Below are 25,601 nucleotides of genomic sequence, written 5' to 3'. Positions count from 1 at the left end.
CATTGCTTCCCCTGTTGACTTTAATGGTAAACAAATAAGTGAAAAAAAAAAAGTTTCATTTGAAAGTAATGAAACAAACTGAAACGAAAACTTTGCCTCTGCCCATGCCGACGCTTTATTGGAGATAGGTACTAGCGGTTATAGGTGCTTTTAAATATAACATAGTAATGACAGCATTTAAAGACCAAATGGTCCATCAAGTCCCCCAACAATTTGCTTATGGTAGTAACTGCCGCTCCGTGCAGGTAACCCCGTGTGTTCTGTTGAGGGCAGTAACTGCCGCTCCGTGCATGTAACACAGTGTCTTCTGTTGAGGGCAGTAACTGCCGCTCCGTGCATGTAACCCCGTGTCTTCTGTTGAGGGTAGTAACTGCCGCTCCGTGCATGTAACCCCGTGTCTTCTGTTGAGGGCCGTAACTGCCGCTCTGTGCAGGTTAACCCCGTGTCTTCTGTTGAGGGCAGTAACTGCCGCTCCGTGCATGTAACCCCCGTGTCTTCTGTTGAGGGCAGTAACTGCCGCTCCGTGCATGTAACCCCGTGTCTTCTGTTGAGGGCCGTAACTGCCGCTCTGTGCAGGTTACCCCCGTGTCTTCTGTTGAGGGCAGTAACTGCCGCTCCGTGCATGTAACCCCGTGTCTTCTGTTGAGGGCCGTAACTGCCGCTCCGTGCATGTAACCCCCGTGTCTTCTGTTGAGGGCAGTAACTGCCGCTCTGTGCATGTAACCCCGTGTCTTCTGTTGAGGGCCGTAACTGCCGCTCCGTGCATGTAACCCCCGTGTCTTCTGTTGAGGGCCGTAACTGCCGCTCCGTGCATGTAACCCCCGTGTCTTGTGTTGAGGGCAGTAACTGCCGCTCCGTGCATGTAACCCCGTGTCTTCTGTTGAGGGCAGTAACTGCCGCTCCGTGCAGGTTACCCCCGTGTCTTCTGTTGAGGGCAGTAACTGCCGCTCCGTGCAGGTTACCCCCGTGTCTTCTGTTGAGGGCAGTAACTGCCGCTCTGTGCAGGTTACCCCCGTGTCTTCTGTTGAGGGCAGTATCTGCCGCTCTGTGCAGGTTACCCCCGTGTCTTCTGTTGAGGGCAGTAACTGCCGCTCTGTGCAGGTTACCCCCGTGTCTTCTGTTGAGGGCAGTAACTGCCGCTCCGTGCAGGTTACCCCCGTGTCTTCTGTTGAGGGCAGTAACTGCCGCTCTGTGCAGGTTACCCCCGTGTCTTCTGTTGAGGGCAGTAACTGCCGCTCCGTGCAGGTTACCCCCGTGTCTTCTGTTGAGGGCAGTAACTGCCGCTCCGTGCATGTAACCCCGTGTCTTCTGTTGAGGGCCGTAACTGCAGCAGTTACTACCCCTAGTTTTTCCCATCTAGATAAAGCTCATTTGGCCCGCCCTGCTTCCCTGCCTCACAATATTTCAGACCTTGCTATAGTTTTGTTTATTTACAAACACCCATAATTAAAAACAAAGCAGTCCTACATTGGCTATAAAATAAGCCAGAGACGCAGTGCTGTTGATGGGATGAGGGTGAAAGGAGTTAGACTCAGGAGAAATCTAAGGGGGGGATTTTAAAAGGCCTGCGCGCGCCTATTTTGCATAGGCCGCCGGCGTGCATAAGTCCCGGGGCTTTCGAAAAGGGGCGGGAGGGGGCGTGTCCAGGGGCGTTCCTGAAACGACGCGGCGTTTCGGGGGCGGGCCCAGGGGTGTGGCGCCGGCCCGGGGGCGTGGTCGAGGCCCCCGGGAACGGAGGATGGAGCGTGGCTGCCAGCCGGCGCTCGCAAAGTTAGGGGGGGTTTTTAGATAGGGCCGGGGGGGGGGGGGGGGTTAGGTAGGGGAAGGGAGGACGAAGGAAAGTTCCCTCCGAGGCCGCTCCGAAATCGGAGCGGCCTCGGAGGGAACAGGCAGCGCGCGCAGGTTGCACAAATGTGCAACCTCTTGCGCGCGCCGACCCCGGATTTTATAAGATACGCGCGTATCTTATAAAATCCAGCGTACTTTTGTTCGCGTATTTTTTAAAGATCTACCCCTAAGGAAATATTTCTTTACAGAGGAGGGTGGTGGCTGCATAGAACAGGCCTCCCTGTGGAGGTGGTAGAGACAAAAACAACATCTGAATTGAAGAAAGCATGGGATAAATACAGGAGATCTCTAGGAAACTGGGAGTTATTTTCTGCCATCATTTTTCTGTTTCTATCTGCTAGATCTGCTCACATGCTGGTGCTCCCTAGACATGTGATTTTTATTTTATTCCTAGAAACAGACCATGCAATAATCAGACCAGATATATTATCAAGGATTAAACAAAAGGAAGAGCTGTATCCCCAGGCAACAAGCGAGAGAGAGGCTACGCACTCCTACTCGGGTGAGTGATACCTCTTCTTACTCTATTCAGTATCTGTTATCACAGAATACAGGTGAGTAGTAACTTACTTTCCTTTTTCATTCTCGCATACAGAGCATGAAAGGATAAATCTTGATATGTTAAGGATTAAACAAGAGAGAGTGCCGTATGCCTGTGATCACCAGGAGTCCGGAGAGAAGGAAGCTATTCACTCGTACACAGGTGAGTAATAAATACTGTGCAGAGTAATAGAAAGTATTGAGGGTGAAGGTGAGTAATAAACTGTACAAATTGAAAGTATTAGCATACAAGTGAGTAATACTGTACAGAATGAGGTATTACACAGTACAGGGTGATATGAAGGCTGATCCTGAGAATCTGTTCTCCCTCCTGGTCCTATTAGTACTTCTGCTTTTGAAGCACAATCCAGATGTATTCCACACATTAAGGAAGGCTAAACGATTGCCGATGCGGTTAAAAGACGAGGTGAAAAAAGCTTCTCAGCCCAAAGAACTTTTAAAAAATTGGAAGAAGGATCCATCTGAAGAAAATAGATAAAAGCATAAGCATTGTCAAGTTAAATGTAAGACATTGATAAGGCAGGCTAAAAGAGAATTTGAAAAGAAGTTGGTCGTAGAGGCAAAAATTCACAATAAAAACTTTTTAAAATATATCCGAAGCAAGAAACCTGTGAGGGAGTTGGTTGGACCGTTAGATGACCAAGGGGTTAAAGGGGCACTTATGGAAGATGAGGCCATCGAGGAAAGACTAAATAAATTCTTTGCTTCAGTGTTTACTGAGGAGGACGTAGAGAAGATACCTGTTCCAGAGACAGTTTTCAAGGGTGACGATTCAGATGAACTGCACCAAATCACGGTGAACTTTGAAGATGAGGTAGGCCAGATTGACAAACTGAAGAGTAGCAAATCACCTGGACCGGATGGTATACACCCCATGGTTCTGAAAGAACTCAAAAATGAAATTTTAGACCTATTGCAATTAATTTGTAACCTATCATTTCTATTCATACCCCAGATCAGTCCAGACAAAATGGGTTTTGTATCCCTACCAGCAGAAGGAGGCAGAGAATAAACCTTTCAGGCACTGCTGCTTAGCCAAGAGTGCCACCTGCAGTTCCTCAGTATTTCTCTGTCTGCAGCACATGGTAGAGGTACAAACCTGCAGTCTGGAGATTATCAACAAAAAATGTTGGAGAGGTGCTTGGCAGGGCCGTGCGGTCGGCTGATGTAAGAAGGGAGGCGTCGAGTAAGCGTCCGGCCTTCCAGAAGTCCCAGGGTTTGTCTGAGAAGCCTAGGACAGGTGCGCAGCCCAGGTCTGGGGGGATTCTTCAGCTCCTGGGTCTGGGACGTACATCAGGGGGAAGATGGAGAGAACTCTGAGAATCGGAGGGTCAAGATCTTCAGTTGGACCTGGAGGTTGATCCTGGGAGTGCTCTGGTGGGTAGTGATCAGGATGTGGGGGAGGTTCGGCTGCAGAAAGAGATGACCCGAGGGTCATGAGATTATTCCGCAAGGAGGAACTTCGGCCCCCTCAGTCCCCATGTTTTGGAGGAACTGGGGATCAAGGTCACGCAGGAGGATTCAGACAATGAAGGGGTGCACCCCTTTACTTTGCCGAAAAAGGTGAAGTTGGTGGACTGGGAGTGGGAGACTCCTGAGGCAGGATTAAAAGTGGCCAGAGCTATGGCTAAATTGTAGCCCTTGCAGGAAGAGACCCTGGAGTTTTGGAAACTGCCTAAAGGTGGATGCTGCGGTGTCTGCAGTAACCAAGAAGACGACCATTCCTGTGGGTAGGATTGGCTGCGCTGAAGGATATCCAGGATCGGAAGCTGGAAATCCTGCTGAAGGAGAATAAGGTCTCAGCATTGAGCCTTCGAGGGTGCTGTCTTTGCTAGTCTGATGCAGAGGGCTTGTTTAGGCTGAGTCCAGAAGACACAGGAGCAGATGTCAAGGACTCCCACTGATTCCAACCAGTCAGCTCAGTTGGAGGTAGGAGTGGCCTATGTGGTGGATGCCTTGTAAGATATGGTCCAAACGAGGGCCAGGACCATGGTCTCCATGGTAGTGGCTCAGAAGCTCCTATGGCTGTGCAATTGGGTGGCGGATGTGTGGTCAAAAGCGCAGCTGTATAATCTTCCCTTTAAAGGGGAAGCTGTTTGGAGAAGATCTGGAACATTTGATGAAGTATTTGGGGGTCTCGACAGGGAATAAGTTACCCGAGGACAAGAAGCTGTCAAGAGCTTTCTGCTGCATTTGTGCTTTTGAGAGATGAGGAAGTTTTGTTCCAATAGGAATTTTGCCTTGGCACAGAAACAAGATGCTGGAAGGCAGCAGGGCTGTCAAAGGCCTTCCAGAGATACAGGCCAGGGGGCAGGAGGAAGTAAAACCTCCCAATAAAGGAAGGGAGGCCAGTCTACTCTTCCCTGGAAGCCATTGGCGGGAGGTTAATCCAATTTTTCGAGGAGTGGGCCAAGATCACGTCTCAATGAGTCTTGGAGGTGATGGTTATGCCTTAGAATTTTTGCACTTGATCAGGGAGGCCTATGTGGTGGGTGTCCCATTGTGCCAAGCGGGCAGCAGTGCGGGACACGTTGCCGTGGCTGCAGCAACTGGAGTCCATCGTTCCGGTTCTCCCAGGGAAGCAGGGACTCGGAAGATATTCAGTTTACTGCGTAGTTCCCAAGAAGGATGGCACCTTTCAGCCCATTCTTGATCTGCAGCAGGTCAACGCAGTGCTGCGGGTGCTGCATTTTCATATGGAGACACTACAGACGGTGATAGCAGTACGCAAGGGAGAGTGTTTTTCTTCATTAGATCTAACCGAGGCGTACCTACATATTCCGATAAGGCCAGACCAGCAGAGATTTCTGCAATTCACAGTGTTCAGAGAGCATTTTCAGTTTTGAGCCCTACCCTTCGGGTTGGTGACCTCACCAAGGACTTTCACGAAGGTGATAGTGGTGGCTAAGGAAGGGATTCTGGTACATCCGTACCTGGACAATTAGCTCATCTGGGTGAAGTCGAAGATGGAGTGCCGTCGTTCGGTTCAAGATGTCAAGGAGTGCTTGAGGTCCCTGGGTTGGGTGATTAAACCTAGCAAAGAGCCATCTGGAGCAGGCCCAGTCGTTGGAATATCAGTTTGTTTCATTACTTTCAAATTAAACTTTTTTTTTTTTTCACTTATTTGTTTACCATTAGGCAAGGTGTACGTTACCTCGGAGAGGGTAGTCAGATTGCAGACTCAAGTGCTTCATCTGCTGCGTCTGTCAGTTCCCAGAGGCTGGGATTATTTCCCAGGTTCTGGGATCTATGGCATCTTCACTGAAGTTTGTCTTGTGGGCGTTTGCTCACATGCGGCCTCTCCAGTGGGCTCTTTTGGAATCCATTGTCAGAGGAGTTTCAGCTTCCTTTCCTGCTTCTAAGGGAATCCAGATCCAGTCTCTCATGGTCGCTGTCATGACTCAATTTGGAGAAAGGAGTGGACCTGGAGGTCCTGGACTGGTAGTAGTGACCACAGACACCAGCCTCTGTTTGGGGCGTGGGGTGTCAGGGGCACTTGGCTCACGGTCGGTGGCTATTAGTGGTAGTAAGTGCCACTTTATGCAGGTTACCCCCCATGTGTCTGTTGAGGGTAGTAACTGCTGCTCTGTGCAGGTTACCCCCATGTGTCTGAGGGTAGTAACTGCCGCTCTGTGCAGGTTACCCCCATGTGTCTGAGGATAGTAACTGCTGCTCCGTGCAGTTATCCCCAAGCCTTATGATAACCCATAAAAAAAAATTTACTGCTAGCATCGTCTTTACTGGGTGATGAGCTTTCTTGAAAATTGACAGTGCTGCTTGAGATGCTTTGTTTTATGGACTTGGCCATAGAAGCAGTCCTGCGCTTTTTCCCCTTTTGTCTGTGTATCAGTATCCCAGATCATAGAAGTCTGGGCCTTTTTGGTTGAGGTCTGAATCCATTTCTTCTTTTCCCCTGCTGAAGTGGGGAGCAGTGTTGCAATTGCATGTAAAGCATCAAGGCTTATTGGTTAAGGGTAGCAATCTCCACGCCTTCTGCTAAGGGCAGTAACCGCCGTACCAACAAGTTACCCCCATGCACACTTAGCTCATTTCCATCCTCTTGCTTTTATGGATCCTCAGTGTGTATCCATTGCCCTTTTGAATCCTTTGTTTTCTTCTTCACCACCTCCTCTGGAAGGGCATTCCATGCCTTCACCACCCTCTCTGTGAAGAAATATTTCCTGATATTGGTTCTGAGTCATTCCCCCTGGAACCATATTCCAAAGATCAACATCTGGAGAGAAAGTGCACTGGGATCTTACATGAAAGCACTATCCCAGTGTACTTTACCTCCAGATGTTGATCTTTAAAACATACATGGCTTATGCTCTTTAGGACAACTTCTTGTGAACAATCAATTTAAGTCTTTCACAGATCATAAGAACATGCGGGTCCATCAAGCCCAGCATCCTGTTTCCAACAGTGGCCAATCCAGGCCATAAGAACCTGGCAAGTACCCAAAAACTAAGTCTATTCCATGTTACCATTGCTAATGGCAGTGGCTATTCTCTAAGTGAACTTAATAGCAGGTCTTGTGATAGAATATCGGATCCCTAATCACACACTTTGTTTCCCTGTACGTACCCAGATCAGTCCAGACTCCTGGGTTTTGCCTCCCTTCCAGCAGATGGATACAGAGAAAGTTTCGCAGACACACCGCCTCTTATCTGCAGTTCTGTACCTATTAAAAAAAAAAAAAATTTAGTTTTTGGAGAAATTCCCTCCCAGGTGGTTGGCAGGTCCTGGTGGGACCATCCCTCCTGGTGTTAGAGAAGAATGAGCAGGGGTTGGGGACCTTTAAATGCTCATGGATATACACTGATCCATGCTGGGGGTAACAACTGGTAGTCCAGTTCCCTTACCCTCAGGAGCCTGAAGAGAAGCCTCTGCCACTCTTCAGATAAACTTTCAGATAGCTTTCCTTTTTTTGTTTCTTGGTTTATAAAGTTTGTTTTTTTTTAAAAAGCCTTTTTCCTTTTTTGTTAGCTGAGTGGGCTTTTTTTGGGGGGTGGGGTTTGGTTGTTTTGGGTTTTTTTTAAGGTTATTTGAGCCATTCCTCGTCAGTGGCAGAAGGGTTGTGGGGAGGTATGATCTCCGGTGCATCTCCCGAGTGTGCTCCTGCTCTGGCGTATGCTGCGCTTTTGCAACCATTTTCAGCCATGCTGGGGGCCAGCAGATGTGCTGTGTGTGGAGAGAGTACCGCGTGCCTCTCTTGGGCCGATCACTGTCACTGATGCCTCTCCTGGGGGAGTGGGGGAGGAGAAAAGGCACTATGGCAGGGACTGAGTCAGCTTCTTTGCAGCAGAGGTCCATTGGCTCTGGAGCTGCTGCGCAGGAGGCCATTGCTCCGTTCCTGCTGAGCATAGGAATGGCGGCCATTTTGGATTCTCTGTTGGCTAAGGCACAGATTGCAACAAGGGGAAGGGATCTCCTGCCTGTTCTGTCTCCTGATTTCTCCGAGGAGGAGGCCTATGGAAGCCAATTGGGGGCGGACCAGGATCCTCTGAAGGAGGATGTGCTAGGTTCCTCCCCCCTTCTCACCAGAATTTGTGTTACTGATGCACAAAGCTTTTTTGGCCTGTCAGGCCGCAGAGCAGTCTAGTTTTAGGCGGAGGACATCAGAAACCCACAGGGGCCACTAGGGTCCAGAGTATCCTTGCTCCTTCTGGGTCTGGGACCACCGATGAGGGTTCCTCGAGGAGTCTGATTTGGGGCCTGCCATCTGGGGATGGTTCTCCTGATGCGGACCCTTCTCATTTTCCACAGGATCTGGAGGAGGATGCAGGTAGGATCCAGGTAGTGGAAGGCAAGTATCCCAAGGTGATCTACCTGTTTCAAAGGGAGGAACTTGGACCCCTGATACTGCCGGTTCTGGTAGAATTAGGCATATCCATGCCAGAGGGGCAGCCTGACTTGGAAGATGGGGCATGCCTCATATGGATCCGGTCATGGCCAGCTTGAGGGGTCCAGCCAAGACTTTCCCTTTTCACAGGTCCATGGTCAGGGAGCGGGATACTCCAGAGACCTGCCTTAAGCTTAGCAGAGCCATGGATAAGCTTTATCCTTTGCCCGAAGACACACCAGAGCCCTTGCGGGTGCCAAATGTGGGTGCCTCGGTCTTGGTGGTTACGAAGAGGATCGCCATTCCGGTGGCTGACGCAGTGGCCCTAAAGGATTTGCAGGACAGGAAGCTCAAGGTGCATCTTCAGAAGATTTTTGAGGTGTCTGCTCTTGGCATCCATGTGGCTGTCTGCAGCAGCTTTATGCACCAAGCCAGTTTAAGATGGGTGCAACAGTTACAACGTAACAGGAACCTGTCGTCCCAGGAGTCTAAACAGGTGGCATGGTTGGAGGCCACGATCGCTTATGGGGTGGATGATTGTATGACCTCATTCGCACCTCTTCTAGTACTATGAGGTCTTCGGTCTCGGCTAGGAGGCTTCTGTGGTTGCAAAACTGGTCAGCGGATGTTCCATCAAAAGCTCAGCTAGGAGTATTGCCTTTTAAGGGCAAACTTTTGTTTGGAGAGGACTTGGAGCAGTTGATAAAGCATCTGCGAGATAACAAGGTGCACAAGTTCTAGAGGACAAGCCTAAAGGGTCCAAAGGCTTTCTGTCTGCTCTCATTTTCAGGTCCAAATGCATTTCTGCCAGAGCAGTCACGGGTCATAGTCCTGGAGCCAGTCATTTCATGGATGTAGAATGAGCAGAGATGGCCCTGTCCAGGATAGTGGCGGGCCCAGGCCTGTGCAATGAGGCAAGGCTGGCCCACTCCTCAGTCCCAGTCATCAGGGGTCATTTGACTCAATTTTACGAGGAGTGGATCAAAATCATGATGGACCAGTGGGTTCTAAATGTGATAGGACAAGGCTACGCTTTAGAATTTGCTTGGCCGCTCAGAAATCAGTTTGAGATCTCCTTGTGCTTTGGAGAAAAAGTTAATTATGCAGCAAACCATACGACGACTACGAATTCTGGAAGCTATTGTCCCCATTCCTCAGGATGAGCAGGGACAGGAATTATTCCATTTATTTTGTGGTACTAAAGAAGGAAGGGACCTTTTGTCCAATTCTGGATTTAAAGAAGGTGAACGTGGCTTTCAGGGTTTCCTGTTTCTGGATGGAGACTTTACAGTCCATCAGAGCAGCAGTGCGAAGTGGGGAGTTCTTGGCTTCCTTGTATCTGCACATAGGGATTCACCCAGATCATCAGAGGTACCTCCGGTTTATGATCCTGGGGTGGCATTTCAATTTTGCGACAACCCCAAGGACTTTCATCAAGGTGATAGTGGTTGTGGCGGCAGCCCTTAGGAAGGAGGGCATACTGGTCCACCCGTATCTGGATGACTGGCTCATCCGAGCAAAGTCAGAAGACCTTTTGCATGCAGGCAATAGACTTAGTGCTGCATCGCCTGAGAGCTTTGGGTTGGATAGTGAACTTGTCCAAGAGTTAATTTTCTCCTCCTCAGGTTCTGGAGTTTTTGGGCGCACGTTTCGATACCAGAGTGGGAAAGGTCTTTCTCACAGAGGAGCGAATTGCCATGGTACAGGCTCAAATTCGGAACCTGTTGGAGGTCCGAGTGCCCAGGGTCTGGGATTACTTGCAGGTCCTCTATTCCATGGTCTCGACCTTAGAGCTGGTCCCGTGGGCGTTTGTTCTTATGCAACCTTTTCAGAAAGTGTTACTATCCCAGTGGGATCCGATTTCAGAGCAGCTTCATCTTCTGCTACCACTTAGAGTGTCTGCCAGGTCCAGTCATTCGTGGTGGTTTGGCCAGCACCATTTGTGGACTTCAAGGTGCCTCAGTGGGTGGTGGTGACTACAGACGCCAGTTGGGGAGCTGTGTCGGTACAAGAACTTTGGTCGGTGGAGGAAGCAAATTGGTCCATCAATCGCCTAGAGACTAGAGCGGTGCGGTTGATTCTGGAGTGTTTCTTCCCCTGCTGTGCGACTGGACAGTCTGGGTCCTGTCAGACAATGCGACAATGGTGGCCTACGTCAACCACCAGGGAGGCACCAAGATTCAGGCAGTTGCTCTGAAGCAGAGATACTGATGACCTGGGCGGAGCGGCGTCACCCATAGCAGGGCCCAATGGTGTGCAAGTAGATTCTTAGCCAGCAGAAATTAGATCCTGGAGAATGGGAGCTATCGGAGGAAGCGATGACCCTCAATTCTCGCAGGTGGGGCATGTCTCATATGGATCTGATGGCAACCCAGGAATGCCAAGGCACCGCGTTTCTTTAGTCGCAGAAGAGAACATGGAGTGGAAGGGGTCGATGCCCTAGTGCTTCCATGGCCGCACAATGTTCTGGTCTATGTGTTTCCTCCATGGCTTCTGGTGGGCAAGGTTGTGAGGAGAATAGAGGTACACCCAGGAAGGCTGATTCTCATAGCTCCAGAGTGGCCACGAAGGCCTTGGTTTGTGGATCTGGTCAATCTAGCAGTGGATGGTCCACTGACACCGGGCCATCTAACGAATCTTCTATGACAGGGGCCTATATTTTCAGATCAAGCGGATTGCTTTTGTCTAGCGGCTTGGCTTTTGAAAGGAAATAATTAAGGAAGAAAGGATATCCAGAGGATGTTATTTCTACTCTGTTGCGAACTTGCAAGACCTCTACTTTGGCGTATGTACAAGTTTGGAGAGTCTTCGAGTCCTGGTGCATGGAGCCAGGGGGGTTGTCCCTCGGCTTTCTTGCAGAGAGGCCTAGCGAAGGTTTTGTCCTTTAGTTCACTGAGTGCGCATGTGTCAACCTTGGCTTGCTTGTGGGGCAAGGTTTGTGGACTCTGGCTGCACATCCGGATGTGACGCGTTTCCTCCGAGGTGCGAAGTATTTGCCCCCCTCCCTCCTGTTCATAAGGTGTGTCCTTCTTGGTGCTTAAGTGTTGCGTGAAGCACCGTTTGAGCCTCTTAAGAGGGCCACCATAAAGGATCTCACTTTGAAGGTGGTTTTCTTGGTGGCGATTTATTCAGTCAGAAGGGTGTCTGAACTTCAAGCCCTGTCGTGCAGAGAACTGTTTTTTTTGCGGATTTTGGATTCCAGAGTGTCTGCGGACGATCCCGTCTTTTTTTTTTTTTTTTTGCCAAAGGTGCTTTCGGCGTTCCACTAAGTCAGTCACTGGAGCTTCCAGCTTTTACAGATCTGGAGGTCGGTACACCTCACGCAAAAGAACGAAGGCGTCTGGATATCAGAAGGGCTTTGTTGTACTATCTAGAGATTGCAAATAGTTTCAGCTTGTCAGGTCATCTTTTTCTACTATGGAGTGGTGGAAAAAAGGGTCAAAAGGCTTCAAAAGCCACAATTGCGCGGTGGCGTGTCATGTGTCAAGGGTGTCCTGTCCTGGCGGGGTTAAGGGCTCATTCTGCCCGGTCCCAGGGGGGGGCCTCCTGGGCAAAATGTCAGCTGGTGTCTCTGCAAGAGATTTGCAGGGCGACTATATGGAAGTTTTTACTTACTTTGCAAGACACTACAGATTGGATGTAGGCAATTTCAGTGCCAGTGTTCTCCGAGCGGGGATGCTCGCAGTCCCACCCCGGTTAGGGAAGCTCTGGTACATCCCAGGAGTTTTGGACTGATCCGGGTACGTACAGGGAAAGGAAAATTGGTTCTTACCTGCTAATTTTCGTTCCTGTAGTACCATGGATCATCCAGAGTCCCGCCCGGTGGTGGAGAGCAGTGTTTGGAGAGTCCGCTCGATTGGTTTCTAATATTGATTCTGAAGGTTTCTGAAGAATACTACTATATAAACTGCTAAATATGATGTAGTAAGATTATAATTCAACAAAATAACATCATATATATGGGAACTTGTATATTTACATTTTTTTCAATATATATTTTTTTTTATAAGATGAGCAGGAATCTCATGTAGCAACTGTAGCTTATTTAAAGCTTTGAGCAGTCTACCACTTTGAGACTGTAACGGTAAAGTTTTTTAATCATTGATTCCCGTTCATTGAATTAGATGTGGGACATATTGGCATACTGTTTAAACTTATTTTATGCCTTTATAATACGAACCAAAAATTTTTTAGGGATTCTCTTTCCCCGGAGCAATTTTAAATCAGAGAGCGAACGCTCTTTTACTCAAAAAAAACACCGCTGTAATGACAGACTGGAAATAGTCAGAGCTACCGCTCTATTTAGGAGCCGCCGCTCCATTTTACTCAAGCTGCCGCTTTACTTAGGAGCCACCGCTTAACTTTGCCCAACATGGCTCGTGTTTCGTAAAAATACTTCTTCAGGGGCTTGTAATAATTATGATTGTTTCTGAAGAATGGCACGGGTTTCTCATTGGTGTTCTGTGTTTTACAGATATGTTTGTATCTTTGGTTAGTTCTCAATTAGGAATTTCCTCTCTTCTCTGCTCACTCCGGGGCAGTTTGTAGAGTGGATTTCTTAAGAAGTTTGGTTGTAGAATTTATGCTTGGGTACTGATCAATACTGAGGGACTTGCAGGTGGCACTCTGGGTTATGTACAGTGTCGGTGAAACTATCTGTCTCCATCTGCTGGCAGGAGGGCAAAATCCAGGAGTCTGGACTGATCTGTGGTACAACAGAAACGAAAATTAGCAGGTGGTAACAAATTTTCCTTTCTGCAACTACGCAAAGATATTTCTCTGGGGCCGGGAATTGGAAAGGACTGGAAGAAAAGTGAGGGCTTGGAAGAAATTCTGTGTTGTGCTGATTGGGGGAGGAGGGGTGACGTTTAATTTTTCACCTGGGCTGAGACGTAAATGATATTTGGATTTACAGGAGCGTTAGGTTTCCACGTTTTGTCATCCAATGTGGAGAGCATCCTGAAGAATCTCTGTTTTCAGCAAAGCTCAAGAATTATTCAAATTATTATACCACGCTCCATTTTTTGTGAGGTTCAGTAATGTGAATTCTCTGTTGGAGAGGATGCAGAGGGAGAGGGAAACTATTTTCCTAGGTTAGAGAGAAGTACAGTCCTTCTGGTCCCAGGCGATACAGCTTATCTCCCCTATCTGTGGACGAGAATTGTCCGCCAATCCTTTTCTGGGTCTGCGACCTGACACGTTCAATATGAAAGGACGGAAGACGCTGACTAGTTATTACGTGCTGTGACCGTAGCTCTCGTGTGGAAGCATTCTCCTCCTCTCTGCCAAGAGATCGAGGGTGGCTGAGATGGCGAGCTCGGAAAGGACGACCTGTGCTCTTGGAGAAGAAGCGGACCAGTGCGCAGACGTTTGGTCTCCATCTTGGCATTGGTGGGGGGGGGGGAGAGAGACTTTGAATGCTGACTTGTATGACACACTGCCGCTCCGTTCTCTCTGATGGGCGGATCGTTGACGGGTGTGGGCCTCGTTTTTAAAATGACCTCTTAGAAAGGAGGCAGCAGAGCCGTGCGTTGAGATCTGTGTAGTCCTGATTAGTAACACAGATGGATCCAGTTAACTGCCGAGATGGTCATGCTCCACTCTCAGCTGGGGGGCGCATCGGTTTATCATCCCCGAATCTTCTCTGCTTTACTGTGGGTAACAGCAGTAGAGCCTTCTCTCCAACCCCCTCCACCCACCCCTCCATCGTCATGTGCTGCCCCTATGAGAACTGCTCTGTGGATGTTTCTGTGAACGTAAGAAAAATATAACTCTCTCTCTCTCTATCACTAGAAAACGGCCGTGAAAATATCAGTCCAGGTGTATTTTCAAGGCTTAAGCAAGAGGAAGAGCTGGATGTCTGGGATCCCCAGGAGTCAGGAGGGAGGGAAGCCACTCGCTCATGCACAGGTGAATGACCAGTGCCTTTCAGAGTAAGAGGAGCCATGCATGGGGAAACTGAGAGCGCTCTGCCGGGCAAAGCCCTCTTTTTGGATGAGTTCTGCTATAGGACGGTGGTGCAGAGTTTGATAATATCGCATTCAGATTGTGTTTGTTGCCTTTGACCTTGCCTTCCAGTAGCAGCAGATTGCACAGTTTGTGCGCTGAATGGAAAAATACATCCTACAAATTTTATTTTATTTTTTATTAATTTGCTGGCTTCTAGTTTTATGGGCGTGTCTTGGTCCTGGTGTCTGAAACGGTAAAGAGCCGTTCCCTATTGACGTGTTCCACCCCCCCCACTCATTTATTTATTTATTTATTGGTTTTTATATACCGCTGTTTATCAAGATATCACGTCGGTGTACAGAGAACATATTAACATACGCCTTGGCGTTATAAAACGAACGCCGAAGCTTTATACATAAAACACATTAACTTTCTACATAGAACAAGATAGTAAGAGTTAAAAAACTATACGCCAAAGAATTATATATAGAACAATTATGTAAAAATAAAATAAAATTAATACAGTGAACAACTTAATAATGCGGGGGAGGCAATCAAGGCTTAAATTAAATATGCGTGACAAAGGGTCAATAATAGATATGACAAATTAGGATTACATATAGCTTAGGATTAGTATTGGTGAATGTATATTAGTATGACAAGGAAAGGTGGGGAGTGGGATAGAAGGAGAGAGAGGAAAAGTTGGGAGAGGGAGGCTGTAACAGGCATAACATGAAAAGGGGAGGCGATAAGTGTGAAAACATGAGGGCGTCAATAGGGCTGGGTGTCAAGGATATCCCGGGAAGTGGATCCCTATGTGATCAACTAGTGTTATAAGGTGAAGAGAGGAGAGGGTGAGAGAGGCAGGATATAGAATGAGGGGAGTGGCAGATGGAGGCTATGGCGGAGGAGATTGGAATCATGCGTAAGCTTGAGTGAATAACCATGTCTTGAGTCACTCATGGTTTTACAAATCTCCAGAATATCCCCTCCTCAGTCGTCTCTTCCAAGCGAAAGAGCCCTAATCTCTCTAGCCTTTCTCCATGCATCTGAACTAATCTGCTAGGACTCGGGGAAAGGAGGTTAGCAGATAAAATCCAAAGCCTTTTTTTCCCACACCTGTTCTCCGGGTCCTAGGCTGCAGGGCAGTGGACCTGAATGTAGGGCCTGGGGTCTCAATTTGCACTCCTCTCAGAGTGATATCCAGTAGTACAGTGTCAAGAGGATAATTTCTCTCTTGGAAAGTTAGAAGGAGCCTGAGCAGGTGGAGGCTTTTTTTTTTGTTTTGTTTTTTTATAGTTGTCTCCTTCACGGCTGTTTTGCACCATAGGTATCAGACTTCCATCTTTATCTTTATTTAAAGTTTATTGATCACTTACGCATGAGCACTAAGCGATGTACAATAAAACATCAGGTACATGGATACTGCAAGAAAACTTCTGAATGCACCAAAGCGTGAACATTTTTACAAATCTTGCTATGCAGGACCCAAAACAAATAAGCAGACTCAGTAGCAGCAATTGTAGGCCTGTCCAAAAAGGAATGTTTTCGGCATGATCTTCATACAAACCTGTCAGTCGCAAAGCCTCTGGTAGGGAGTTCCAAAACCCGGGGGGCTGCAGCGGAGAAGGCACAGTCTCTTGTGGTGGTCAGACAGGCGCCTTGGGTAGGCGATATGTCCACGAGGCCCCTCCGTGACGTTCTCAGGAGACGTGAAGGACAAGAAATGCATTAAAAGAGCATTATTCCGGTGTGGAGGGGGTGAAGAAGAAATGAGCTTGAAAGGCTGTGATACCAAACTTGTACAAAACACATTGGCTAATAGGAAGCTAGTGGCGATCAATGAGAAGTGGTGAAATATGGTCTCTGCGCTTCTTGGTACAGATCTTGCAGCTGAATTAAGTAACAACTGCAGTGGTTTCAGTGTCACTCCCAGGAGGCCAGTTTAGATAGTTGCACTACTCCATTAAAAGCAGAGTAGAAGCTTGTACTACAGTACGAAAGTTGGATTTAACCAGATGTCCTAAGCCACTCGAAATTCACAATTTGTAGAAACCAGGTTTGATGATAGCTTTGACGTGAGGCCGAAAGGAGAAAGACTGATCTATCAGGGCACCAAGATTTTTTTTGTATTTTTATACTAGAGCACAGAGAGAAAGAGGTGTCTTTGATAATTTTATAGGTGTATGATGGATTTTAGTGGGTGGTCTCCAAATTTAACATGAACAGTGCCTTCGTGAAGTTCAGGGCTAGTTATAGATTAGAGTGGGGAATAGCTGAAGCAGAGGAAAAGGGATCAGGGCCAGAGCCAGCAGCCTAGCATTCCAGAAATCCCGCCTCTACCTTGGGAGAGGGCAGTCTGGGCAGCGGCAGTCAATGTAATGCCATTAGCTGGTGTGAACAAGCTGAGGGAATCTAGTGGTCCTCAGGTACGTGTGTCAGATTTGATCTGTGATGGGGTTCCCCCTGCAGAACTTTTGAGATCCCGAAGTGTAAGGACTGGGCTCAGGTGAGGTTCCTCTGCAAGTGCATTTCAGATTGGCCTGGTGAAGCTCCAAGATCTACAAGTTCGTTCAGAAATAGATAGCAGGAGCCCAGGGGTTTGGATATTCTGGCAGCCAATAACGGCCGTCCAGTCTTCCGCTCGTGTTCTCCTTGGACGTTCCCTGTATGAGCTGGATCAGGATTGCGGCTTCATCCTTTTCCTCTAGTCGGCGGATTCTACCCTAGCAGATCCTTTCCTTTCTGCTTTGCAGTCTTAGCTGTAGAGAGAACCAGGCTGCACCGTGTTGTGGGTTGCCGCCTTCAGTGGCATGGAAGATCATCACATAGCAGCCCTGACTTTAGAGTTTGACGTCTCTGCAAGGTCAGTTTAAGGAGGAGATATTTCCCTTTGAGGGATCCATTCCTTTAATCTCATCCTACCAGAGGGGACTGGGATGAAGGCATAACCTGAAAATCTCTGAGGGCAGAGACCTGCTCTCAGGTAAAATATCTTCCACGGAGTCAAGAACTCGAGCCCTTTACTGCACGACATAAACTCAACTTGGAACCTGAGCTAAGTTTTGAAGGGGTCTGGCCTCCCTTCCTCTCAAGCCTCATAGGGTAACGTTTCTTTGAGTTGTGGTGTTAGTCTCCATGGAAGCCTTTGGCAATTTTAAAGGAAAGAGTATCTCTGCCTCCAATATGTTTCCTCTTCTAAGGGTAGTATATCGCATCTGTTGGAATCGGGCTTTATTCCCTTGTGATGACAACGTCAGGCAATATAGGTTAGGACAGGGACTGCATTCTTAAGCTTTTATTGTAGGTCACCTTTGAGATGTTTGTAGGTATAATAAGTCCCTAACTGCCAGAATCAAACAGTAAAAACCCTACCTGTGAAAAGGCAACACTGCAAATATTACACCAGGCCCTAAAACGCCAATACACCTCCTGTCAGGAAAATGGAACTAGCCAGGCTGCTATAGATCCCTGTAGAGAAACTGTATGCTAGCAGAATATCTCATCTTGTCATATATGCAGGACGCGGATAGACCATCAAATACAGAATAGAGAGTCCAGATGTATTCCACACATTAAGAAAGGTGGAAAGAAGGCAAAACGATTACCGGCATGGTTAAAAGGGGAGGTGAAAGAAGCTATTTTAGCCAAAAGATCTTCATTCAAAAATTGGAAGAAGTATCCAACAGAAGAAAATAGGATAAAGCATAAACATTGGCAAGTTAAATGTAAGACATTGATAAGACAGGCTAAGAGAGAATTTGAAAAGAAGTTGGCTGTAGAGGCAAAAACTCACAGTAAAAACTTTTTTAAATATATCCGAAGCAGAAAGCCTGTGAGGGAGTCAGTTGGACCGTTAGATGATCGAGGGGTTAAAGGGGCACTTAGAGAAGATAAGGCCATCGCGGAAAGATTAAATGATTTCTTTGCTTCGGTGTTACTGAAGAGGATGTTGGGGAGGTACCCGTAATGGAGAAGGTTTTCATGGGTAATGATTCAGATGGACTGAATCAAATCACGGTGAACCTAGAAGATGTGGTAGGCCTGATTGACAAACTGAAGAGTAGTAAATCACCTGGACCGGATGGTATACACCCCAGAGTTCTGAAGGAACTAAAAAATGAAATTTCAGACCTATTAGTAAAAATTTGTAACTTATCATTAAAATCATCCATTGTACCTGAAGACTGGAGGATAGCAAATGTAACCCCAATATTTAAAAAGGGCTCCAGGGGCGATCCGGGAAACTACAGACCGGTTAGCCTGACTTCAGTGCCAGGAAAAATAGTGGAAAGTGTTATAAACATCAAAATCACAGAACATATAGAAAGACATGGTTTAATGGAACAAAGTCAGCATGGCTTTACCCAGGGCAAGTCTTGCCTCACAAATCTGCTTCACTTTTTTGAAGGAGTTAATAAACATGTGGATAAAGGTGAACCGGTAGATATAGTATACTTGGATTTTCAGAAGGCGTTTGACAAAGTTCCTCATGAGAGGCTTCTAGGAAAAGTAAAAAGTCATGGGATAGGTGGCGATGTCCTTTCGTGGATTGCAAACTGGCTAAAAGACAGGAAACAGAGAGTAGGATTAAATGGGCAATTTTCTCAGTGGAAGGGAGTGGACAGTGGAGTACCTCAGGGTTCTGTGTTGGGACCCTTACTGTTCAATATATTTATAAATGATCTGGAAAGAAATACGACGAGTGAGATAATCAAATTTGCAGATGACACAAAATTGTGCAGAGAAGTTAAATCACAAGCAGATTGTGATAAATTGCAGGAAGACCTTGTGAGACTGGAAAATTGGGCATCCAAATGGCAGATGAAATTTAATGTGGATAAGTGCAAGGTGATGCATATAGGGAAAAATAACCCATGCTATAATTACACGATGTTGGGTTCCATATTAGGTGCTACAACCCAAGAAAGAGATCTAGGTGTCATAGTGGATAACACATTGAAATCGTCGGTTCAGTGTGCTGCGGCAGTCAAAAAAGCAAACAGAATGTTGGGAATTATTAGAAAAGGAATGATGAATAAAACGGAAAATGTCATAATGCCTCTGTATCGCTCCATGGTGAGACCGCACCTTGAATACTGTGTACAATTCTGGTCGCCGCATCTCAAAAAAGATATAATTGCGATGGAGAAGGTACAGAGAAGGGCTACCAAAATGATAAGGGGAATGGAACAACTCCCCTATGAGGAAAGACTAAAGAGGTTAGGACTTTTCAGCTTGGAGAAGAGACGACTGAGGGGGGATATGATAGAGGTGTTTAAAATCATGAGAGGTCTAGAACGGGTAGATGTGAATCGGTTATTTACTCTTTCGGATAGTAGAAGGACTAGGGGACACTCCATGAAGTTAGCATGGGGCACATTTAAAACTAATCGGAGAAAGTTCTTTTTTACTCAACGCACAATTAAACTCTGGAATTTGTTGCCAGAGAATGTGGTTCGTGCAGTTAGTATAGCTGTGTTTAAAAAAGGATTGGATAAGTTCTTGGAGGAGAAGTCCATTACCTGCTATTAAGTTCACTTAGAGAATAGCAACTGCCATTAGCAATGGTTACATGGAATAGACTTAGTTTTTGGGTACTTGCCAGGTTCTTATGGCCTGGATTGGCCACTGTTGGAAACAGGATGCTGGGCTTGATGGACCCTTGGTCTGACCCAGTATGGCATTTTCTTATGTTCTTATGTTCATTAAGTAAAAAATGAACTGGAAGCCACAAGGCAGACTCTGTATGTAGAGCAACAGTGGAAAACCAGAAACATCACATTCCTCATAAAAACATCTAATGACTAGAAAAAAAACCCCAAGAATTAAAAACCCATATTCAGTTTTTCAAAATTTACCAAGCACCAATAAAATATTTCAAAATTGTAAATACATAACACCCAGTAATTAAAACTATTAGGGATAAATTCTTGGCTCCCCATTCCTGGGAACTCTCAATCTCCAGTCACCTTAAGATTGTCCTGGATTAATGGGGAGATGGAGGGCAGGGTGCACAAACTTTATCCCTTGTCTACACACATTCTCCACCACACACACACATTCACTCTCATGCACACTTCCTTTCTCTGACACACATGCTGTCTCTCACACACGCTGAGTCACGCTCGCTGGCTGTATCTCTCTCACACACACGCGCTGTTTCACGCTCGCTGGCTGTATCACACACACACGCGCTGTTTCACGCTCGCTGGCTGTATCTCTCTCACACACACACGCTGTCTCACGCTCGCTGGCTGTATCTCACACACACACTGGCTGTATCTCTCGCTCTCACACACATGCTTGCACATGGGCTTCCTCGCATTCAGTGGCACACTCGTCCTCACAGATATAAAGGCTACCTCAAACATACGCTGCCACTCTCTTAGGGCCTCTCCCTGGACCACTGCCAGGCCTCCTCTTCTGCTGCCATGGGATGGGGTTCACAGTCGCCCTGCTGGGCCTCTTCTCTGGCAGCGTCCATAGGTCTGTTGCATTTGTTCTCCCAATCTCTGCCCATGTTTTTATGAACTAATCTTTCCACAAGCAGCAGGCTCAGGCCTATGCCTCTTCTGGTAATTCTTCCTGTCAACCTGTCTTAACTGCTAAGTTTTAGCCCTGGGTTCTGGGAGCAGGCAGAACTGGAAAGCTGCAGGAAGCTGCTCAGTGCCTCTGAGGCACAAGCGGAGTCTGGGGCTGGTCAGAAGTAGCGGGGAAGTGTATTGAAAGCTCCGTGCTGTCAACTGAAAAGGGCTTCCCCCCCTCCCCGGATCTTTCAGATGATTTTTGTGGTCTTTCCTGCTTTTAATTTTTTCCTTCCCCTCCTCTCACTCCTTCATTCTCTGTCTGGCACTTCTGTCAGAGCTGCTGCTGGCGCAGTTTGAGGACAAGTTGTTTGAACCACAGGGGGTCTCTTCTCTACGGAAACCTCCGCGGTTCAAACAACTTGTCCTCAAACTGCGCCGGCACCATGAAGCAGCTGCTCTCTCATAAGCGTCCAGCGGGAGGGAGGAAGGTGAGAGAGGAAAAACAAGCAGGAAAGGCCACAAAAAAAAAAACTTAATGGCCCAGAGAGAGCAGAGATTTGGGGCGTACACGAAGGGATTCTGGGCACGAGCCCCTATGTGCCTGTTCTAGCGATGCCTCTTATCAATGACAGCAACAACATTTGCCATCTGGCAACCAATTGCTTCAAAATGCATTTGTCTTGTGTAATGAAATACGCATCTTTCTCTCTTTGAAGTGCTCCCCATCCTTCTCTCTCTCTCCTCCATGTCTCTTCTGCTTTGCTGGCATCATGTGGAAAATGTTTTCACATTGGCTAGAACGAGGGGGGCTGCCACCTTATCAGCTGTCTCCAGGAGAAACTCTCCTGCATGCGACTAGCGAGGGAGCGGGCCTGAACCTCTCATGGACAAGAGAGTTGAACAAGCAGGAAACTGGGCTAAGCAGGGAGCTGGGCTAAGCCCAGAGAATCCTCGGTTGTGGAAAAAAAAAATGGAGCTAGCAGGAGAATGCTTGGCAGGCTGCCCTTTTCTTTCCATGTTCCTCGACCTTCTTGGCAGATATCGGAGGGCTGTGTTTTGGTCTCCACTGCTCCCCCCCCTCTCTCTCCTGGAGTGTAGTTACTCCTACTGTTTCTTCCTTCTGCACCGATGCAGTCCCCATGTGCCAGGCTTGGGCAGTGTGTACTCCCTTGGGTGGCAGCAGGAGCTGTGAAAAGGAAAAGGAACTGAGCACACTTTAAAGTCCCCTTTGGAAATAACAGGCTCTCGTTAACACCAGCCTGAGAGGGACATTAAATAGCCTGGAGGGTGGGCACAGCACAAGCTCGTTAACTCCTCATTTGTACATGATCCGCTGTTCGCATACATGGACACATTTTTGCATGCTCACAGGCCGATATTTGGTAGGATAACTTTGATGTGGCCTCCCGCCTTGCTTGTCATTTTTTTTTTTTGTTTGTTTATCATGCACAGTGTGTATGCTAAAAGATTCTTGCAGGGGCCCCTTTAATCTTTTGAAACTTTCCTCTTAAAGGCATAGCAAGAAAAGATGCAGTAGCTGAGACACAGAAATGTGGTGCACACCTGCATGCTTCTTTCGACCGGCCTTACCGTCACCTCTGAAGCAGGGATCTCTGTGATATCCTAAGCACATGTATCGCAGCATATTTTTTTCCTGTTCGGTGAATAGGGTTGATAGCAAGAGCCAAATGATTTTCTTAATGGCTATGAAGATTTATATAATGATATTGCGCACAAGTTTTCACTGACATTGCAAATTTCTACTCAATCATGGAATTCTCTAAACAGAAATCCCAGGTGGTGATTGTGCAACCCCTGACAGACTGACCCCATGCCCATTTGTAGCTTTCCATATTCACTAACACTGATCAATGCCTTATCTTTATACCCAGCAGGTAATGAGGTCATACAGGAAGAGAAGAGGGAGGAGAATCAAGAAGAACACCCTATAGTACTGGCACTTACATCAAGACAATCAGGAAATGTCTGTGAGAATCTTGCCCAGCGGACTGAGGGGGGAGACACGAGCCAAAGTCAGCAGGAATCAGAGAAGAAGGAGCAAGACTCTGCAGGAGAGTCACTGGATGGAGTCACTGCTTGTGACATCCCTGAGCACCAGAGACATCTGAGAAGAGAGAGTCCCTTCCAAAGTAATAACAGTGATCAAATGACTTTTAATCTCCACGAGCTAGAGGGGACAGGGAAGAAATCATTTCTGTGTGACCTGTGTGGAAGAAGCTTTGATCGGAAATATCATTTATTAGTGCATCAGCGAACACATACTGGGGAGAGACCCTTTCCATGTTCTCAATGTGGAAAATATTTCAAACAGAAGTTAATCTTGAAATTACATCAGAGAATCCACACTAGAGGGAAAGCCTTCACATGTAATCAATGTAAGAAAAGTTTTTCTCGCAAGGAATCCTTAGTAATACACCAAATAACACACAAAGATAAGAGACCCTTTCATTATCCTGCACGTGGAGATTCTTACAATTGTAATTTTTCCTTAATAAAGCACCAGAAAAGGCAGGTAGAAGAGAAAAAAATTTCTGAAAGAGGGGAAAGCTTTACTCAAAAGGAAGACGTAACAGTTCACCCAAAAGTGCATACAAATGAGAAAATATTCACCTGTAATGTGTGTGATAAAGTCTTCATTTATCTGTGCCATCTGAGAAAACACCAAAAGATCCATACAGGTGAAAAACCATTTACCTGTACTGTGTGTGATAAAAGCTTCATTTATCTGTGCCACCTGAAAAAACACCAAAATATCCATACAGGAGTAAAACCATTTAAATGTAATGTGTGTGATAAAAGCTTCTTTTATCCATGGCGGCTGAAAAGGCACCAGAGGATCCATATGGGAACAAAGCAGTTTACATGTATAGAGTGTGATGAAAGCTTTTTTGCCCGCTCACATCTGAAAAGGCACCAAAGGACCCATGTGGGAGATAAACCATATAGGTGTATTGAGTGTAATAAAAGCTTCATTCATCTCACGCGTCTGAAAACACATCAAGGGAAGCACACAGGAGAGAAACCATTTACATGTGCTGAGTGTCATAAAAGCTTCTTTGCTCTGTCAGATCTGGAAATGCATCAAAGGACCCACATGGGACAGAAACCACATATATGTAGTGAGTGTAATAAAAGTTTCATTTATCTATCACATCTGAAAAGGCATCAAAGGATCCACACTGGGGAAAAACCATTTATATGTTCTGTGTGTGGTAAAACCTTCAGTTTGAAGAAATATTTAAGAAGACATTTAACAATACACACAGCAGAGACACTACCCAGAGCAAAACCCTTTAGATGTGCTGAGTGTGATGAATGCTTTAGCCATCTATCAGAGCTAAAGACACACCAAAGGATCCACCAAGGAAAGAAATTATTTACATGTTCTAGATGTGATAAGAATTTCAGTCAAAACTCAAATCTGAAAAGGCATGAAAGGATCCACACAGGGGAAAAACCATTCACGTGCACGGAGTGTAATAAGAGCTTCACTCAGGAAGCTCATCTGAAAAATCACCAAATGATCCACATGGGACAGAATTTTACATGCACTGTTTGTGAGAAGAGTTTCACTCAGCAAAGATACCTGAAAAAGCACCAAATTATCCACACAGGTCTGAAAGGCAGGAAATAATTCAACAAACTTAGTTTCTCTATACAGTCCTCATTTAGTATCTGCAGGTGATGATCTCATTTTAGAACATCTAAATTTAATCTCAGCAAGGTAATCGCCACAATTTGTCTGAAAATTAGAAAAAGGTAAATCTATACTGGCTATACATTACCCTTGATAGAAAGGAGCTCACTTTCAGGCTCAGCATCAGAGCTAATGACGGTGGTGTAGTGTCTTCCCTGCCACAGTTATAGGCCTGGGGGAACCTGCTCGTGGACCCACAGAATCAGAAAGTAGTCCTTAGAAGTTAATGACAAAATGAACGAGGGTTGAGATGGAGGCTTGGGGATCCCTGAAAACATGGAGAAAATATACCGTAGAATCCCTACATTTAATTCTGGAGAGTTCACAAAATCTGCTAAACACTGGAAGAAAAAGCAATAGGTTGAAGGTAAAAACTGAAAATAACTGAAAATAATTCAAGGTCTCTAATTGGGGGAAAAATAAAAATCGAGAGGTATATATATCATTTTCAAAAAAGAGTGATACTGCAGCAAGAATAAGTGAGAGGAGACTTAGAGCACCAGAAGAGAGAGGCGGTAACAGGTGAGACCCCAAGGAAGAGTGAAGCTGTAGTAGAGGAGGAGAGCAATGAAAGACAGGACAATGGTGCGTGGAATGACCTGTGTGAGCTGGTGGAGATACAGTACAGAATTTAGGAAAACTTGTGATAAACATAGAGGATCCTTAGATAGGAGGGGATGAGGATAAAGCCTGGGATAAGCCCAGGATCCTTAGATAGGAGGAGGTGAGGGGTAAAGCCCGGGATAAGCACAGAGGATCCTTAGGAGGAGGTGAGGGGTAAAGTATGGGATAAGCACAGAGGATCCTTAGACAGGAGGAGGTGAGGGGTAAAGCCTGGGATAAGCACAGAGGATCCTTAGACAGGAGGAGGTGAGGGGTAAAGCCTGGGATAAGCACAGAGGATCCTTAGATAGGAGGAGGTGAGGGGTAAAGCCTGGGATAAGCACAGAGGATCCTTAGGAGGAGGTGAGGGGTAAAGCCTGGGATAAGCACAGAGGATCCTTAGACAGGAGGAGGTGAGGGGTAAAGCCTGGGATAAGCACAGAGGATCCTTAGATAGGAGGTGAAGGGTAAAGCCTGGGATAGGCACAGAGGATCCTTAGATAGGAGGAGGCGAGAGGTAAAGCCTGGGATAAGCACAGAGGATCCTTAG

General features: G+C 46.7%; 1 protein-coding gene across 4 annotated transcripts; it reads left to right on the top strand.

The window, feature by feature from the left end:
• Positions 1 to 2,093: 2,093 nt before the first annotated feature.
• Positions 2,094 to 25,217, top strand: LOC115083648 (oocyte zinc finger protein XlCOF6-like). Of its 4 annotated transcripts, none has more exons than XM_029587591.1 (4): positions 2,096 to 2,350; positions 2,444 to 2,551; positions 14,045 to 14,161; positions 22,623 to 25,217. In XM_029587591.1, the coding sequence occupies exons 1-4, from the start codon at positions 2,200 to 2,202 to the stop codon at positions 24,383 to 24,385; spliced, it is 2,139 nt and encodes a 712-aa protein (XP_029443451.1). In that variant the 5' UTR covers positions 2,096 to 2,199; the 3' UTR covers positions 24,386 to 25,217. The 4 variants fall into 4 exon arrangements, with proteins under 4 accessions (XP_029443453.1, XP_029443451.1, XP_029443455.1 ...); XM_029587592.1 differs by having other exon boundaries at positions 2,098 to 2,350; positions 22,626 to 25,217; XM_029587593.1 differs by lacking the exon at positions 14,045 to 14,161 and having other exon boundaries at positions 2,094 to 2,350.
• The last annotated feature ends 384 nt before the right edge of the window (positions 25,218 to 25,601 follow it).

This window comes from Rhinatrema bivittatum, chromosome 2 (assembly GCF_901001135.1).
Source record: "Rhinatrema bivittatum chromosome 2, aRhiBiv1.1, whole genome shotgun sequence".
Lineage (NCBI taxonomy): Eukaryota > Metazoa > Chordata > Amphibia > Gymnophiona > Rhinatrematidae > Rhinatrema > Rhinatrema bivittatum.
The sequence above is the reverse complement of the archived record's forward strand: the minus strand, read 5'-3'. Positions and strand labels throughout refer to the sequence as shown.

Coding starts and splice junctions, on each gene's coding strand:
- LOC115083648 (XM_029587591.1), top strand. CDS start 2,200: ATGCTGGTGCTCCCTAGACATGTGATTTTTATTTTATTCCTAGAAACA. Junction 2,552..14,044: donor AGCTATTCACTCGTACACAG/GTGAGTAATAAA, acceptor CTCTATCACTAG/AAAACGGCCGTGAAAATATC. Junction 14,162..22,622: donor AGCCACTCGCTCATGCACAG/GTGAATGACCAG, acceptor CTTTATACCCAG/CAGGTAATGAGGTCATACAG.